At 31.3% G+C, this 17,318-nt stretch overlaps 1 protein-coding gene across 1 annotated transcript in view; it reads right to left on the bottom strand.

Moving 5' to 3' along the window:
* Window positions 1-17,318, bottom strand: part of LOC139526509 (low-density lipoprotein receptor-related protein 6-like) — a 20,551-nt gene extending 3,233 nt beyond the window's left edge. The window contains exons 1-6 of the mRNA XM_071321663.1: window positions 17,204-17,318; window positions 9,467-9,635; window positions 8,807-9,019; window positions 6,913-7,025; window positions 4,221-4,493; window positions 22-228 (exon numbers count right to left, since the gene is read on the bottom strand). Coding sequence (XP_071177764.1) covers window positions 119-228; window positions 4,221-4,493; window positions 6,913-7,025; window positions 8,807-9,019; window positions 9,467-9,635; window positions 17,204-17,318 — 993 coding nt within the window. The 3' untranslated portion in view covers window positions 22-118. The remainder of the gene's footprint in view (window positions 1-21; window positions 229-4,220; window positions 4,494-6,912; window positions 7,026-8,806; window positions 9,020-9,466; window positions 9,636-17,203) is intronic.

The raw sequence follows: 17,318 nt of genomic DNA, 5'->3' as shown, positions 1-17,318 counted from the left end.
CAAAACAATATTATAACATACCATTCAGCCAGATAGGGTAAAATGTCCCACAATGAGATACTCCGGGTGGATAAGAAGGTATTTCATCACCGTTGTCAGTCAGTATTCTGTACCAACCTCAATCTATTTTGTCATCACTTATGGGGATGTCAATTTCTAGGTCAGTATGGTATCCTGTTGATCGTTTTTCTCCATTTTGTATTTCCACATAACTGTTACATTCACTTTCTATAACATAAAATGTAGTATTTTTGAATGTTGTGATCTTACATCAAGTAGACCTGAAACGTTCGGTTTATTTTGTTTACCAAAAATATGTTTAGACTTCCAACGAGGCTTGTATCGTAAGAAAACAAATTTCCCAATCTATATTTGAGACAATATCTGAAAAAGTCTAGTTCTCTGGTTCTATCTATTTACAAAATTTTACGTTTCATTATTAACTAGCTATATATAGGGTAAATAAAGCCCTGGCCAAAACGAACCTACGACACATCTTTGCAGCCCCACGACATAAATTTTTGTCAAATCCCAGGTCATTCTTGATCGTCGTACGACAGAGTCCCGATATTTTGAGCATCGTGGCACTGTCGTGTGTCGTGGGACGAAAATTGGACATGCCCCTTTTTTGCTCTACGACTTTTTTGTCGTGTCACTGTCTTGTGGCTATCGTGAGAATGTCTTACCACAGTTGTGGGACTGTCGTGCGATAAACACATTGTCGTGGGTGCCAACAAATAACATTTTAATAAAAAAAAAAATCAAACGACTGTCGCACAACGGTCGTAAGACAATCTCACGACTGTCGCAAGTCGTACGACAGTGGTACGTTAGTCGTGCAACATATTTTCGTTTCATTTAGAAGAATTCAATTCTGCGGGAATGAACGTTTGGAAAAAATCATACCGTCTGTCGTTTAAAGAGGATATTTATTCCATCAGAACGATTACGCTTGGCCCTAATAGTCACCTTGCCGGAATCCAACAAGAGTAAAATATGGTCCTAGCCTGTTAGCGTTGATTCGAGCACACGATCAGCATAGGAATCAACGAAACGCCCAACATTGGTGGGTTAAGCCATGGATCCAACTGAGCCTGATGTTTGGGCAGTATAGTACACTGATGCAAGAGTTGAAGCGGGAAGCTGGCGATGATTTCGTTGGACTCATGCGGATGGAGCCTGGCAGGTTTCAAGAACTTTTGCTGAAAGTCGCTCCTCACATCACTAACCCAATGTTTGGAGTCAAATGCACGAGTGACCCACGACTGTTTTGCGACAGTCGTACGATAGTGACACGACAATAACACACGCATCCATTGCAAACCTATAAACATAGCCTAAAATAACTCACGATTGTCGTACGACTGTCTCACGACCAACTTGCGACAAACCCATGACAGTACAATAACATTTTGTTCTGGTGGAATCATAGTGGACGTGTCGTAGCTGATGTGATCACTCGAAACATTGTTTCGACATTTTGCACGACAGTGCCACGCCAACTATTTAAAAAAATCTTCCACGACAAAACATCGTACGATCTGTTGTGACCGGGGCTTAATGCACCGACTTTTGCCAATTAAGGTGGTACCTTACACCTTGACTTAAACTAATTTGGATAGTTTAATTTTCATTTAATATTCACAAAATATTTAATTTTATCCTTTGATAAAATATATAAAAAAATCAATTAAATTAAACCACAAACTTCATCGGAAAAATTTCACTTGGTATATAGCAGTTTGGCAAACACTAACTTTCATCAATGAGAATTGTCATATAACCTTAACATGCTTAACAATAGAACAAAATTCAAACGTTCATTAGATTGTTACCGAGTTATCTCCCTGTAATGTTATGTATCACCTTAAAGACTCCTTCTGATATTTCTTAAAATATTATTATAATTTGAATGTTCTCCCTGCCCCCTTTTCCCCTGTTGTTTTCTGATTTATAAGTCATTCACAGAATATCCAAAGTAAGAAAACAGGTTTCAGTTTTCAAAAAAATGATAGATCATATATGAAACTTATACTTTACTAATCTGTTCTTTATATAAATAGAACATGTAATAACGTTTAGCATTTTAAAATTTTGTCCAAAGGGGTAATTTGAATTGGATTAGTTAATTAAATCAAAAATAATGTTTTTAATTACAGATAACTGTTTTAGGATCCTCAATGTAGGAAAAGGTTGTGGCGGAGTTGAACATGTTAGCGGGATCCCAACCCTCCCTTAACCTGGGACAGTGATATATAAAGGCAACAGTAGTGTAACACTGTTCGAAAATCATGAATAGATTGAGATTGAATTGGTACAGGATTTTTTAGAAAAAAAAGTGGGTTGAACCTGATTTTGTGGCATGGCAAAACTCCCGCTTTTATGGCCATGTGAAACAGTACATCAAATAACAAGACAAAATAAGAACGAACTATAAAAATCAGTTGAAATATGCTTAACTCATCAGATGGACAAACATACAAGTAGACATGGCTGGGTACTTGTACATCCTAACAACAAAAAGACACTAGATACAGATCTGAGAGTTCTTGCAGTTCACTGACAGCTAGTTCAAAGCCACTAACTTTTTTTCTATGTGTGGTGCTATTAGAATACAGGTTCCAAAGACTCTTTTTTTTTTGCTTTTCGCATTGCCCAAAAATAGACTTATTGCATCATATACGTAAAGATTGTAAGGTACACGGACCAATGTAGTATTTACATTTTGGATTTGTTTGTACAATGTTGTTTATGTATAAATGTCTGTAGATGAAGTTAATGGGACGAGTATTATCCATTCGTCTTATTTTTATATCAAAATTTATACAAACGATGCACAAACGATGCACACACAAGGCTTGAACGATACATTAACAGAAACAAAACAATTCTGGATGTGCATGGGAAAACAAACCATGTACGGACAACTGCATTTACTAATGACCGTACAGGTAAAATCTGTAATTGTATTATGTATCATTATTATGCTTAGCCGATATCTATACTTAAATTTTGACACTTTTCATTCAATTTAACCGTTTGTCCATAATAAAGGTTGAGAGTTTAATCTTTAAATTCTTCAATATTTCTCAGTTTTAGAGGTTGAAGAGTACAAATAGTTTAAAATGAATTCAAAATACAAACATAATCAGTTATAATTCTCTGTATGTTTATATATGCAAGAGAAGATAATTCAGTCGAAATCTTCACTCTATTATGGGTGATTGCCCCATGCAAGTGTTTGTAATTTGTGTTATGTATGACACATGCCGCTTTGTCATACAATCCGAGCATTAAAGTATACTTCTATAGTATGTTTTAAAACTGTTTGGGTTTAGGTTTCAAACTTTCAATAGAGGAGAATATCGCGTTATAAAACAGTTTGGTTTGATTTCAAATAAAATGGCTAGTAATATTATGAAACTTTACTTTTTTTTAATAAAAACCAGAAAAATGACTACGCTTATACAATTTTAAGCTTCATGGCCATTTCCATCTTATCCCAATTGAAAGACTGAACATTTTTTTCTATCAATTTTTTAGACTAATCAACTAATCAACTGCAGCAAATTAACCATTTTTTATAAAAACGTAAAGTCTTATTCATCGTTTGTTTATTTTCCTGTAGTTAATTCAGCGCAATTTAGACATGCCATTTGTAGTCTTTCTAGTACTATTTAATACCTTTAAGGAGAATACAGAAGGTTTGTCCTTTGTACGTGTACATTACAATAAAAGGCATAACATATCGAAATTGACAGTACACATGGTACAAGTACATTGATTTGAACACAACTGAATTTACCGGATATAGGATATTGAATAAGTCTGAAATAATTTAAAGACTAAACATGATTTGAAAATTTATTTTTCAATCGATAAGGAGCTGTTCAATTCTACATGACAGTTCTAGTTCCACATTGGTTAATTACTGTGTGTACCAATTAACTAAATAGAGTTCATTACAAAGTTTATATCCCGTTTTTTCAGTAATAAATTCATTCTACTTTTTTTTCTCAATTTGAATATGTGTCAAAGTGATTGTGGTAAACCTTGACTTCTGTCAAAAATTGCTTTCACTGGGCAATATAGTTATATAATTCGCTCATAAATAGAAACATATAAATTGATAATATCTTGATTTGTTTAACAAAATAATGATACATGTATATTCAGTAATAAATTACAAAGGAAGAAAATATATTTTCAGTTATATTTACCTGTTGATTGGAAGATTTTGATACTCATAAGGCTCGTCGTTCCAGTTGTATAGATAAGACGATTACTAGCTGATGCATTGTTCTTAAAAAGTTGAAATAATTCTCCCTTGTTCCAAGTAGAAAAGTAAACGTTACTCTTCGTGGTTGCTATTCCGAATGGATAACCATCAGATATGCCATCTATTATTATTTTAGAATCAGATCCATCGAAAAATGCTGATCTTACTATGCGATTACCATTTTCTGTCCAATATATTCGATCTTCATAAAAGTCTGAAATAAAGTTTTAAAAATGACAGAATATGTCAATAAATATTTGTTCCGCCTAACTGCATTTTGTTCCCCTTGAAACTTTGTTTTAAACATTGTCATAATAGCTGTTCCTGTTGGAACTAATACTATCTATACTATTAAACGAGAAGACCTCATTTTGGGTGTCGCTTCTCTTCTTTCCACAATTAATTGATCAACACGCCTCTGTGTCCTATAGGTACAGTGCATAGTGCCATTTGTCATCCATTCATATGATTATTCAGATTGAGTTATTTTTGGAGAAAAACGAGAAAAAAGGCATCCGGATATTATCCCGTCATTGGACGAAATTTTAAGTAAGATTAGACTTCCGGTTTGGGTTTTTCTGTATACTTTGAACGTACATAAACAAAGAATAAAGTGTATTTTCAGAATTCTATCTGTTATCATTTTCAAGTTTACTATCCACGGCAGTCACAGAGTTTATTAAATAGAGAGGGTCTGTATACTATATCAATGACCACTATGGATCGATTAGTAAACTTAGAATTGAAAGTAAATACACTATATTTATATAGTAATGAATGTTCATAATATACAGATAAGCGCTAAAAATATTCATGTGAACTTTTGATACCTTTTCTGATATATACTCCAGTCATTAAATCTTTTACAAAATTCATTGATTACAAAAAAAGAAGATGTGGTATGATTGCCATGTTGAGACAACTCTCCACAAGAGACCAATATGACACAGATATTAACAATTATAGGTTACCGTACGACCTTCAACAACGAGCAAAGCCCATACTCAGCTTTAAAAGGCCCCGAACTGACAATGTAAAACAATTCAAACCAGAAAAATAGCGGCCTTATTTATGTACAAAAAAATGAACGAAAAACAAATATGTAACACATAAACAAACAACAACCACTGAATTACAGGCTCCTTACTTGAATGTTCATAACATACTAAATGTATGTTCATATTGAAATTGATAGAAAACCAAAAAAAGGGAATATTGGAAATAAAGGAGGAGGGATAAAAAAAAAAGCATTTTCCTGTCCCCAATAACCTATGACTTATGATACTTTTGCTGAAATTCTCCAGTCATTAAATATTTTACAAAATTCTTCCAACAACACTTTACATACTTTAAACTACGCTTTAAAAGCCCGCGATTTCGCGGGTGTGTTCTAGTATACCATTTATTCCGCAAGGAACAATAATTATTTTTTATATATGTGTTCCAATGGAAATAATATAACAACAACTATTTAAAGTAAACAAAATTGTTTGCAACAATTAGTAAATTTACTAATTTAAAAAAACAGATAACGTTTAAATATTCCTTCCACTGATTCCTTCAATTGATTCATTCACATTATAAATTGTATTAATAGTATCTTATTATCACTTCAATAGAAAATCATTATAATTACTATGTATCAATTTAAACGATTGAAATACAATGTACGAGTTCTCTACTAATCTTGGTGTTGGCTTGTATAATGAAAGCAAATTATATATTTGAACTCAATAACATGGTGTTGCGTGTAGTGAGTAAATGTCATTATAGTATATTATTAATTAACTAGACTGTTATTGGACTTAATATGATGAAAACTGCCTATGCAATATAATGTGTAAACTAGGCCAATACAGAATAACTCGGCCAATATAGATTTTTTTCTGTATTGGCCGAGTTGACACAAGTGCAGGATTTCGGAACGTCTCTAGATTTTACATCAAAAGTAACGATAAACACAAACTGAAAGTAAACAGTTGTTTTAAAGACGCAGTTGTCATTTAGTTCTCTTAAACATGCTGAAAATGTCAGTATGGCATACATTTCAGGCGAAAGACGGTCACATTCATTTGAAATGTATTTTGAAAGCAGACTATAGAACTATTTCAGGTTTGGGGAACGAGTAGATTATCACAAAGTTCATTTCTTGACGACCTTGTCATTTCACGATTGTACACATCGATTTTAAAATTAGTTTCTGCATAACACATGCAATGGCAGTACCTTTCCAATTACTATTTATGTGTTGCGTCTAAATTTAAGTTGTAACACTTTATAGTGACTGAAAAGGGTAGAAAAATTCATCAGATGAGAAAATGCTGAAGACACCTGGAAACAGCACCAGATCATTATGTATTGCATCTAATAAAAAGAAACAAACTGAGATTTGGATAGTTCCACTTCAAGGTAAAAATATTTATCTCTTTTGAAATGAAATTAAAAAATATTGTAACACTGTAGTTAATTAAGAAAGATATTATTACGTGTATTTCTGTATTGGCCTTTTTATTGGTCCTCGGCCAGCTGTATTGGCCTTTGGCTTCGCCTCAGGCCAATACAGCAAGCCTCGCACCAATAACAAGGCCAATACAGAAATACTTACGTAATAATATCATAATATATTTATGTACCCAATGCCAAATTTTGAGTTGTACCAATATTGTCTACGATCGTCTGTATTTCACTTCCATTCACTCTGATTTTGCCTATTGCATCATAACCGTTGAATGTATAATATATCCACCTGTTTTAAAAATAAATGCCAATTTACATATGTATTGTTTAAAGTTAAACCTAAAGACCTGAATTTTTGCGGTATTATCTTGTGAAATTTCAAACCTATTAATATTAACACTTTACCAACTGTTTATAAGGTTTCACCAATTAAAGATGCTAGTATCTTTTTCTGCTTCAAAATTAAAATAAACTTAGCAAAAACATGACAATGCGTGACATTGGATGCATACACGTTATAACGTGTTGTTTTCACTTTTTAAAACCGGTCGACAACACCAGTCTCTCCCCTAAGGTATTTTCAGCTTAGTAAACAATACATCCGAACTGACATGATTTATAACAAACCATTCTCAAATTGTCTGTTTATAAATATTTAAATTATAAAGAAACTAAGTTTTCAACTCACTCAAGCAAACTTTATCATAAAAGTATTAAGTCCGTTAGATTTGGCTATGTTTGTGTACTTTATGTTCATATAGCTTTCTTACTGTATCGGTACTTATAATCCTTTGCTTTTATATATTCGGCTGTGATCGTTCTTTGTGAAAATCTCAAAAAGTGCTTAGAACGCATGGAATTTATAGCGATTTGTTTAAATTCTTAATAAAAATTTTGTTGATATAGTCTTCATAGTGTAAACACAAAAGACGGAAATAGTCAGTCGATGTAACATTTCTCTGCAACTGTATATTAAGTACAACTTTCGTCTGAAAAATCAATATCGAGCAGTATATCTTTATACGAACAAAGGCAGAGAATAAGTCATAGTCATGTTATACGAATGATATACACATGATTGTATAACGCACAAATAGAAGATATAAATGTACGGGTAAATTTAATTATGAGAAATTTAGCGATCTTCAAATCTCAGAGATTGTGAAGAAGAAAAATCAATAAATTTAAAATCAATTAAAACAGACGCATGAATTCAAAACGAAACATACACTTGATATAACTAAACAATTCCAGTTAGTATGCACAAACCAACGGAACCAATGATCAACAAATATCATAGTATTGACTTGATGCAGGCATCTTTTGAAGGTGGGTAAACTTGATGTATTATAGCACATGTTTAGAAATACTAATGATCGTTAACTGTAAGAATATGTCACTTGTGGGTTTAGTAATTTCAAGTAATAATTCAAAATATAACATTGTCTGCTGGAACACTGACATTTTTATCTTAGACAGAATCTTTAACCTGTAGTTTGCTTAAAAGAGATAATTACCAGTGTGATCATTATATGAAGTACATTTTAAATGTGCGTCTCAATAAGTGAAAAATACGCTTTTATCCCTGCAGATAAAGTGTCCAGTTCTAGTAAGTCTTGGATGCGATTATGTATTTACCTGTACCCTCGTTTTCCTTCATTTGATTTGTCTGGGAAATCAATATTTCGGACCGTTGACGGATAACTCTCTTGTATATTGTTTATCTCTAATCTAAAGAGGACTTCGGCACTGCAACTGATCTTGTACGTAGATTATAAATGTCAGAAAACCAAACGTTTGAAAGAAACAAATTAATGAAATAGTAAAGATTGATCAATATGTAAATGATATAAAGCAGATAATTGAACGCGGCTGTTGTAAGCAGTACATGCACACATTTAAGCAAAACTCTAAAAACCAATTTATCCTTTTCAGTTGTATATGTATATCTATTGTTTATCATTTCTATTTTCAGGTATATCAAGGTTTACTTTATATGCATATTATATATTGTCACAAATGCATTATAAAAAACTGTGAAACTTGTTTAATGTTATATTATACTGTTACCCATTCGCGATATCCAGTTCTATATCTTCTGGTCTATTTGTAGAAACAAGGAGTACAGTGTTTGATCCATCTAGATTTGATCTTGATATTGTATGCAAATTCCGATCTGCCCAATATAAAACGTCGTTATCTGTATCTACTGCAACTCCTGCAGGAGTTTGACTGTGAATGATTACTTCTGCAGTGGTACTTTTATTAGAAGGGTATCTTATTCTACACAAAAAAATGATAATGCAATTATTAATATTGATGTAATCAATTGTTACTGTATCGAAAAGAATTCATACATTTGTATACACCATCATCATTATAGACAGAACAATATGTGTTACAAAAACGAAAATCAGGAGAATATCTGCAAGTCCCAGAATCTCTCCGAGGTTTAGTCATATCATTATTAATAAAACGGTCCATCACTAAAAAAAGCCTTATGTATTATGTAGACGAAACACGTGTCTGGCGTACTATATTATGATCCTGGTACCTTTGATAACTATTTACGCATTCAAAGAAAAGTTTTTGACATTTTTTTTTTAAATTATTTTTTCTATTCTCAATTGAACTCTCGACGTCCTTTAAAAAAATATTTTACTGTATGTCTCTGTATAGCTCTCTCTGTCTCTGTCTCTCTTCTCAGTTAAATTTTTAATAATAACATACCTGGATATAGTTCCTGCAGAATAATCAGACCAAAATATTAACCCTTTTCTGTAATGGAAGTCTAAATAAAAGGCATGTGCATTTCCTTCTGCAACAATAGTCTCTTTCAAGGTAGATGTGTCAATTATACTAATAGTGTGTGAATCCGATATAAGCAATAACGTGTTATCTATATATATATAAAAAAAAGAGAATACTTAAAACATTTTCCTGTAGTTGATCAAAAATACACAAAGCTGCAATACAACTATCAGAATTGTAATCAATTAAATTATAATTATAAATAGTTGTTAATCACAAACAAACAAGATGAACACTTTTTATCATATCCATTTAACATTTGTTATTACAATCTATTGATACTTACCATTATCTGCTAATCCTTTTGAAAAGAAACAAATGTACATCAAAATTAGAAAAGAATACACATAAATGGACAACATTTTGTTAAACAAAAATTATATTATATGAAACTTGAGTTGACTGTTTTGACATTACATATACTTATAGATATATCGATATCAATATAATAGTCTGTTATGTTCTTAAACAAACCAATAACATATTTCGAATGTTCTTGGTCTAATTATTCCTATTGACACACACAAGTAGATATTTTGCTATTGTTAAATAAAACAAAATGAACAAAACAAGAAAGTTTAGCAAGTCTAGATATATCAGTTTAAGTTTTGAATTTAATTTATACCAAGAAACAATCTACATAAAATTTGTGTGCAATACTTTTGATCGTGATCTTAAACATGTTATAAGAATATCCTTGAAAATGATAAAACACGACAACGGGTTCTTCAGTTAAATATTTTCTTTTCTTTATTTTTTTTTTACATAAATGAGGCTATAAGTTTTCTCGTTTGAATCGTTTTACATTGTCCTTTCGGGGGCCTTTCATATCTGACTATGTGGCATGGGCTTTGTGAAGGCCGGATGGTGACCTAAAGTTGTATATTTCTGTGTCATTTTGGTCATTTGTTGAGTGTTGTCTCATTGGAAATTATACGACATCTTCTTTTTTATATGTATCAATTGTCGCATATTCATTTTGTGACTGAAATATAATTCCCGATACAGCTATTCTTTTAATTATATTTGAAATACAGTATATGATTCATTAAGAAATAGTGACGATAGGTATCGAACTATTTTATGATAAGTAAAATATCTGATTCTATGCATTGTAAATTTTTAAGTAATATACGCGACTTTTTCTGTTTCAGACTTAAAAAGAAAAATATCACATTTTAAAGAAAAACAAAATTAGATTTTGAATCAGTTAGGTCTTACATTCATGGTTTTATATTATTTCATCATTGGCGTATGTATCTTTTCAATGATGTGCGAAGCACGATCGATTGTTTAAGGTGGTACCTTACACTACAGGGAGATAACTCTTTAAAATCAGCTTAAGGTTTTAATAACGATGTGTAGTTAATGAAATATTAATGAAATATTAAGCTTCTCAATGATCAAAATAAGTGTTTGTCAAACTGCTATATAACCAGTGTATCTTTTCTGATGAATTGGTTGGTTCAAATTATTTTGAAATCTTTATATTTTTGTCAAAGGGTCTAAGTAAATACCTTGTCAAAATTTTATGAAAACTAAACGAGCCAAAATAATTTAAGTGAAGGTGTTGGATACCGACTTAAACAATGTTTAAAAATAAATCTTGATTGTAAAGGCCTCAAAGGATTTGTCTATATGTAGCAATAATAAATAAGAATTTTGCCAAAGTTCATTTTGTTACAAATGATTTTACATAATTCAAATCTTATTTTAAGTTATCACAAAATACCTTATATCTTTATTATTGTTCTCGGATAACTTTTTGTCTGCATGCTTTATTATTCGTACTGCTTTCTTAATTTTGTTAAATGTTTATAGTCATGTCTTAAGTCTTGTGCTTAGTTTTGTGCTGTCATGTCTTTTGTGTTTGAGTTATGTTTCGTAACACTTTCTGTAAAAAATGGGATATGTTATTTCCCTAATGGTATTCTTTAAAAACATTGATGCCGTAAATTACTTCAGGTCTTTTTTCATTTCATAATCTGGGAGAGCATTTTTGCCATTTAGCTCTTTAGATCATACTCTTAAAGATTTATCATATGTAAATATAGATTCAATCACTGCAATAAGTACGTAACAATATTTCTCCACTCGGTGTCGTAATCTTTTTAAAATTTTAAAGCGAAAGACTCGCGAGTTGTTTAAAAAAATGAAAATGTAACTGTTGAGATTCAAGAACTGTCGTAATATATAATGATTTTTATCTTTCTTTTTTTAAATACTTTCAGAAAGTTTTCTTCGTTTAATATTACGTCATCAGACATGGTCGCCTTTAAATAGGGGTAACAATTGGATATTTAGATGAAATCAAGAAAATGTAATGTCATAATTAAATTTCGACCAATCATTTCCTGAAAACAGATATATCAACAGTGGTGAAAAATATTTTTCTCACACCACTAAGGAAGCTTACGATAGCACAAATATCAGATAATGTGTTTTGTCTCATAATTCTGACAAATAAAAAAATCTGATTGCAGCAACAGTTTTTCCCTATAACTGATTTGTATTAATTGATATATACCTAGTGCTGTTCAATTATAACTGTTGTTATTTCAATATGTTCAGTTAGGAAAATTTAAATCATTTAACTGTCATTGGTTTTCTTTTAAAATATATTATCATTATTACTATATATATATTTAGAAATAGAAATGACATATAAATCGACCACTTTTAATTTTGACATGTATAATATTACGGAAGCGTTTTGCTCTAAATGTCTTCTATGGAGAATACATTCGTATTTAAAAACAAACGTGTGCTTTGTACGTGATAACCTACCTTATTTATAAGTATGTATTGTTATAAAAACTATTGCAATGTAACCGGTCAAGGAGAAATAAAACTTTACACAACGGATTAACACTGACTATTTGACAAGTACTGATTTCTATCAATTCATATTTTAGTATAATGTCTATAGTAAAGAAAAGAATATAATTTACTTTGAATAGATGACTGTTTGCTAAGGCATATGTATCACAAACATGCGTTTTGAAGAATCCTTTAAATAGTGTTGTTTTTCTTCTGCGATTATTTTTTTTTTTTAATTTGTATTCTCCTTTTTCCTGGTTGTGTGATCGTGAGTTTCGCTTCTGGTATGGTCTCGAATTATTTTTACTCCCATCAAATTGAAATAGCCATACACAGTTATGTACAGGTTAAAAGATAGAAAATATAGAAGTAATTATGCAAATGGCATACACGTAAGTGGTTTGCCTAGCTATAAAACCAGGTTTAATTCACCATTTTGTCTACTTAAGAAAACGCCTGTCCAATTCAGTAATACGACATATATGATTCAATGCGTTTGAGGCGGTTGTTTGAATTAATGTTCAACAGTAACCAAGAATAAATTATAAAATTTAGAACATTTAGCATTCTTGTTGCTATTATAAAATTACTGTTAAACTACTATTAAATCTTAGATAATGTTTTGTAAATGGAACAACTGCTTCAATAAGGACTGTTTTGTCTAAATGTGGAATGTGGATAAACTGTGTTTACAAATATTGATTCATTATTCCTTGTTAATTATAATTTCTACTAAATTTCTATCCAGGTTATCAACATGTTTCATAGCAGACCTCTATTTTTAATATAAAAGACTGACACAAACCTCAAACACAATATGGGATAGTATGTGTGCCTCAAAGCTTTCTAACGAATTGAGCGCTGACCAGCCGTTGTTGTATTTTTAAAGTTTGATTATGTAAAACATATAAACATGCAAATAACAAATACCGACTTCCCAAAAATAAATTCAAAAAGATAATTACTTTATCAAATTGCAAAATTTTAAACACAAACACATCAAACGAATTGAAAAAAAAGTAATATTCCTGGCCTATTAAAGGCTTCTCTTAATGTAGAAACTTGTAAATACTCTCACGTAATTAATCGTTATTTCTAAACATAAATTATCCTCAAAATACCGTTGGTAAAACGAAGTTGTTCAATATATGAAGGTATGTGTTAGTGAATACATACCATAAGCTACATGTAATCAGTATAATGAATTATCATTATTATAACTTATATCAAAGAAGTTGTATTGCAGCTCATTTGATTATAGAAAGTCAATACGATGCATTAGTTTATTTCAGTTTTGTTATCTTTTGATTATTTTGTTTTAAAATATTATTTCAAACGAATTTCAAGCTTAACATTTCGATTTGTACCATTATATTATTTATTTATGTTTTTTTTCTGTATTGGGTATTCTTGCATTTATTTTAACTTTACATGCTTTATTCCCGTCATGTAATGTTGTCTCTTCAGTGGTAGATTTAACATTGCATTAAAGCGGGAGGTTGGGATAGCTTCAAACTCAGGTTCAACCAATCATTATTTCTAATAAATGTCCGGTTCCAAATCAGGAATAAGGCAGTTGCTATCGAAAAGTTCGTTTCTAAGTACAACAAAAATGTATATTGCATTGTCGTTTTTATTTCTTTGGCACTACAGTGTTCTGCTGTCTTGTTGTTTTCCTGTAATAGATGATATATTTCCCTCAGTTTTCCTGATTTTTGACTTTTGAACAGCAATGTACTACTGAAGCCTTTATATGGATTGGCTTTACTTGGATTTCTTTTCTTTCAAAATATCCGAAATTAATAACTAACAGACTAACAAAAAGAGAACAGAGGTTAGTTGTAATATTAGGTTAATATTTGTATCTCCCCTGTAGATAATAAACGTCAATTGATATTGAACAATACAATACACAAGCCATATAATTGCAGAACAAAGGGACAACGAAGTCACAAAAAAAATATAGAAAAAACATATAAAGGAATTTTGAAATTTGTCTTTTTGACATACTCTTAAAAAAACAAAGTGAAAACGTCCATTATTTTAATAATCCCATTAATCATACTATAGCAGATGATCAGCAGATGTTAATGATAACATACATTTATAAACAGTTTGGCTACAAAGTTTGATTAAAATGTTATCTTATTTATATTCGTAAAAATAAAAGAGGGACTAAAGATACCAGAGGGACATTCAAACTCATAGAGGTATAGGGGGAGGGTTGAGATCTCACAAACATGTTTAACCCCGCCGCATTTATGCGCCTGTCCCAAGTCAGGAGCCTCTGGCCTTTGTTAGTCTTGTATTATTTTAATTTTAGTTTCTTGTGTACAATTTGGAAATTAGTATGGCGTTCATTATCACTGGACTAGTATATATTTGTTTATAGGCCAGCTGAGGGACGCCTCCGGGTGCGGGAATTTCTCGCTACATTGAAGACCTGTTGGTGACCCTCTGCTGTTGTTTTTTATTTGGTCGGGTTGTTGTCTCTTTGACACATTCCCCATTTCCATTCTCAATTTTATCATAAATCGAAGATAAACTGACAATACCATGGATAAAACTGAAAAAGACAAACAGACAAACAATAGGACACATGACACAACATAAAAAAACTGAAGAATAAGCAACACAAACCCCACCAAAAAATAGGGGTGATCTCACGTGCTCCGGAAGGGTAAGCAGATCCTGCTCAATAGATGGCTTCACATGTGGCACCCGTCGTTGTTGCTTTCAAAGTAGAGTATTTTGGACGGCATTTGACATATTTCTATAAAACTGCGCTTTGTTTTTGTGTGGCACTATTAATACTTTAAAAATGGCGCCAAGGGACAGATACTTCAATGCACTTAGATTTTTTTATTTATGTTAACATAAAAAGTATCTTCTTGGGTTATATACCTCAATATATATTTTTATGGCGAACGCAGAGCTAAGTTCAAATAGATAGAAGGTCAAATTCTATTAGGATTGATATAAAATATGCATGTGTGGTTAATTAAGTTTACATACTTCCCCTTTTTGAATATAATCTGCGGCTTGTTTTTTTTTTGTTATACTTTTACAGACTAAATCTCCTTTTTAAAATTCATTTCACAAATAACGTTATGGGCAAACATGTTTTATTTTCAAACGATTGTACGTTACATAAAATAGTCAATCAACAAAGGTAACTACCCGATAGACTACCGATGTGTATTTTTTTTCAAGTTCAACAGGGGTTAGAATGTATCGATTGATTGTTTTATATAATTTTCTATGAATAAAACCTTCTTATCTCTATTTGAAAGTAATCGTATGACATACAACAACACATTTTGATCTACGGAGAATGAACGACACGTTTCATGTTTTAAACTGGATTATCTCTCGTTAAACATAAACACGTAAAAGAAACGAGATAGAAATCAAGAAAATATAGCACCAATGGTTTGTCCTACTTTTGTTTGATTCTATTTGGGTACGAAAAACCGTTAAAAGGTTTCTATTAAGGTAGATAGGGTGTCTTCCTCAATTATGGATTTGGAAATACCAGAAAACAAGGTCTAGGTCTTTTATAAAATGAGCAACATTTTAGAGCAGTATATAACTCATGTGTAAGAACTTTCACTTCAATATAGAAAATGATATGTTTTATCATATTTATGGTTGTATTTTACAAAAAACAGAACACTTTTTTCCAACTTTGCCACATAAGGGGTGGCAACTCAAATACGAGGGCATATGATTCAGATTAAGGTAATTTTACAAAAGAATGTGTTAGGAATTTACCTATTTTATAAAGTAGCAAGAAAACGGGTCCGGTGACCTCATTATTTTCTTTTTTTTACCGGAAGCATACTATTAAAGCTATCTTCTCATAAGTTATCTCAAAATTGTATGGTGTAGTTTACGCCTTATTGCAGAAAATTAGGTTTTCCAGGCATAATCTATGCAAAATCTGTTAATTTTGAAAACCGTGTAGCGTGAAAATAAGCCCCATGACCTATTCTTTTAATTATCTTATTTAAAAAAAGCATGATATAAACTACATTTTGGCAAATTATAATTTAGACACCCCATCTAACTTAAGCGATGGATTTTGTAGAAGTTGTGATTTCACCATTGATTCTCTTCTATTAATCTTTGTTTAATTTAATCTTATAAAAAAAAAGCTTCTGCAAAGTTTATCTTTGTTTCAAATAAAGAAATACTTGGCACAAATTAAGTTTTATCCTGTTTAGTACATTTCACATAACATGTCATTGCATGTAAGACAATACACATCAAAGGAATTTTACCAATCATATTTTCCATCCTTTTTTTCATCGGTGTGCAAGTAACCATGTAAGCTATAAAACAAGGTTCAATCCACCATTTTTCTTAAAAATATCTATAACCAAGTTTAGCAAATGAAAGTTGTTACCAAATAGTGCGTTGCATATATGTTGGCGTTTGTTTTTGTTGTAACTCAGTGATTCTGTTGATCCGTTGTTTTTCGTCTAATAATTGTAGTTGATGTGTTTCTCTCGTGTGTTGTTTGTGTAACGGATTTATTTTTGCTTAGTATGTTGGTGACTTTTGAATTGGTATACTCCTATTTCTTTTATTTTTCAAACTAGACAAAACAAAACAACTGTATCAACAAAACTACACAAATTACATTTATTAAATGTATCGCCTGCAATTGTGGTAACATAATATCGTTAAACTCCGTAGCACAAGTAAGTTTAAATGTTATTCATTACATTCATATGGACTCGGTTTTTGTGATTACTTATCATGGAAAGAGTGCGATAAACCCCTTTATTCATGTTATTTGAACTAGTATATATTTTCATAGCTGCAGTTCACCTCCGAAGAAGGATTTTCTCTCTGTGTTGAAGTTCATTGGTAACCTTTGGCTATTTTCTGCTCTTTGGTCGAGTCGTTGTCTTTTTGACATACATGTATTCTCTATATTCCCCAT

The sequence above is a fragment of the Mytilus edulis genome, chromosome 6 (assembly GCF_963676685.1).
Source record: "Mytilus edulis chromosome 6, xbMytEdul2.2, whole genome shotgun sequence".
NCBI classification, from domain to species: domain Eukaryota; kingdom Metazoa; phylum Mollusca; class Bivalvia; order Mytilida; family Mytilidae; genus Mytilus; species Mytilus edulis.
The sequence above is the reverse complement of the archived record's forward strand: the minus strand, read 5'-3'. Positions and strand labels throughout refer to the sequence as shown.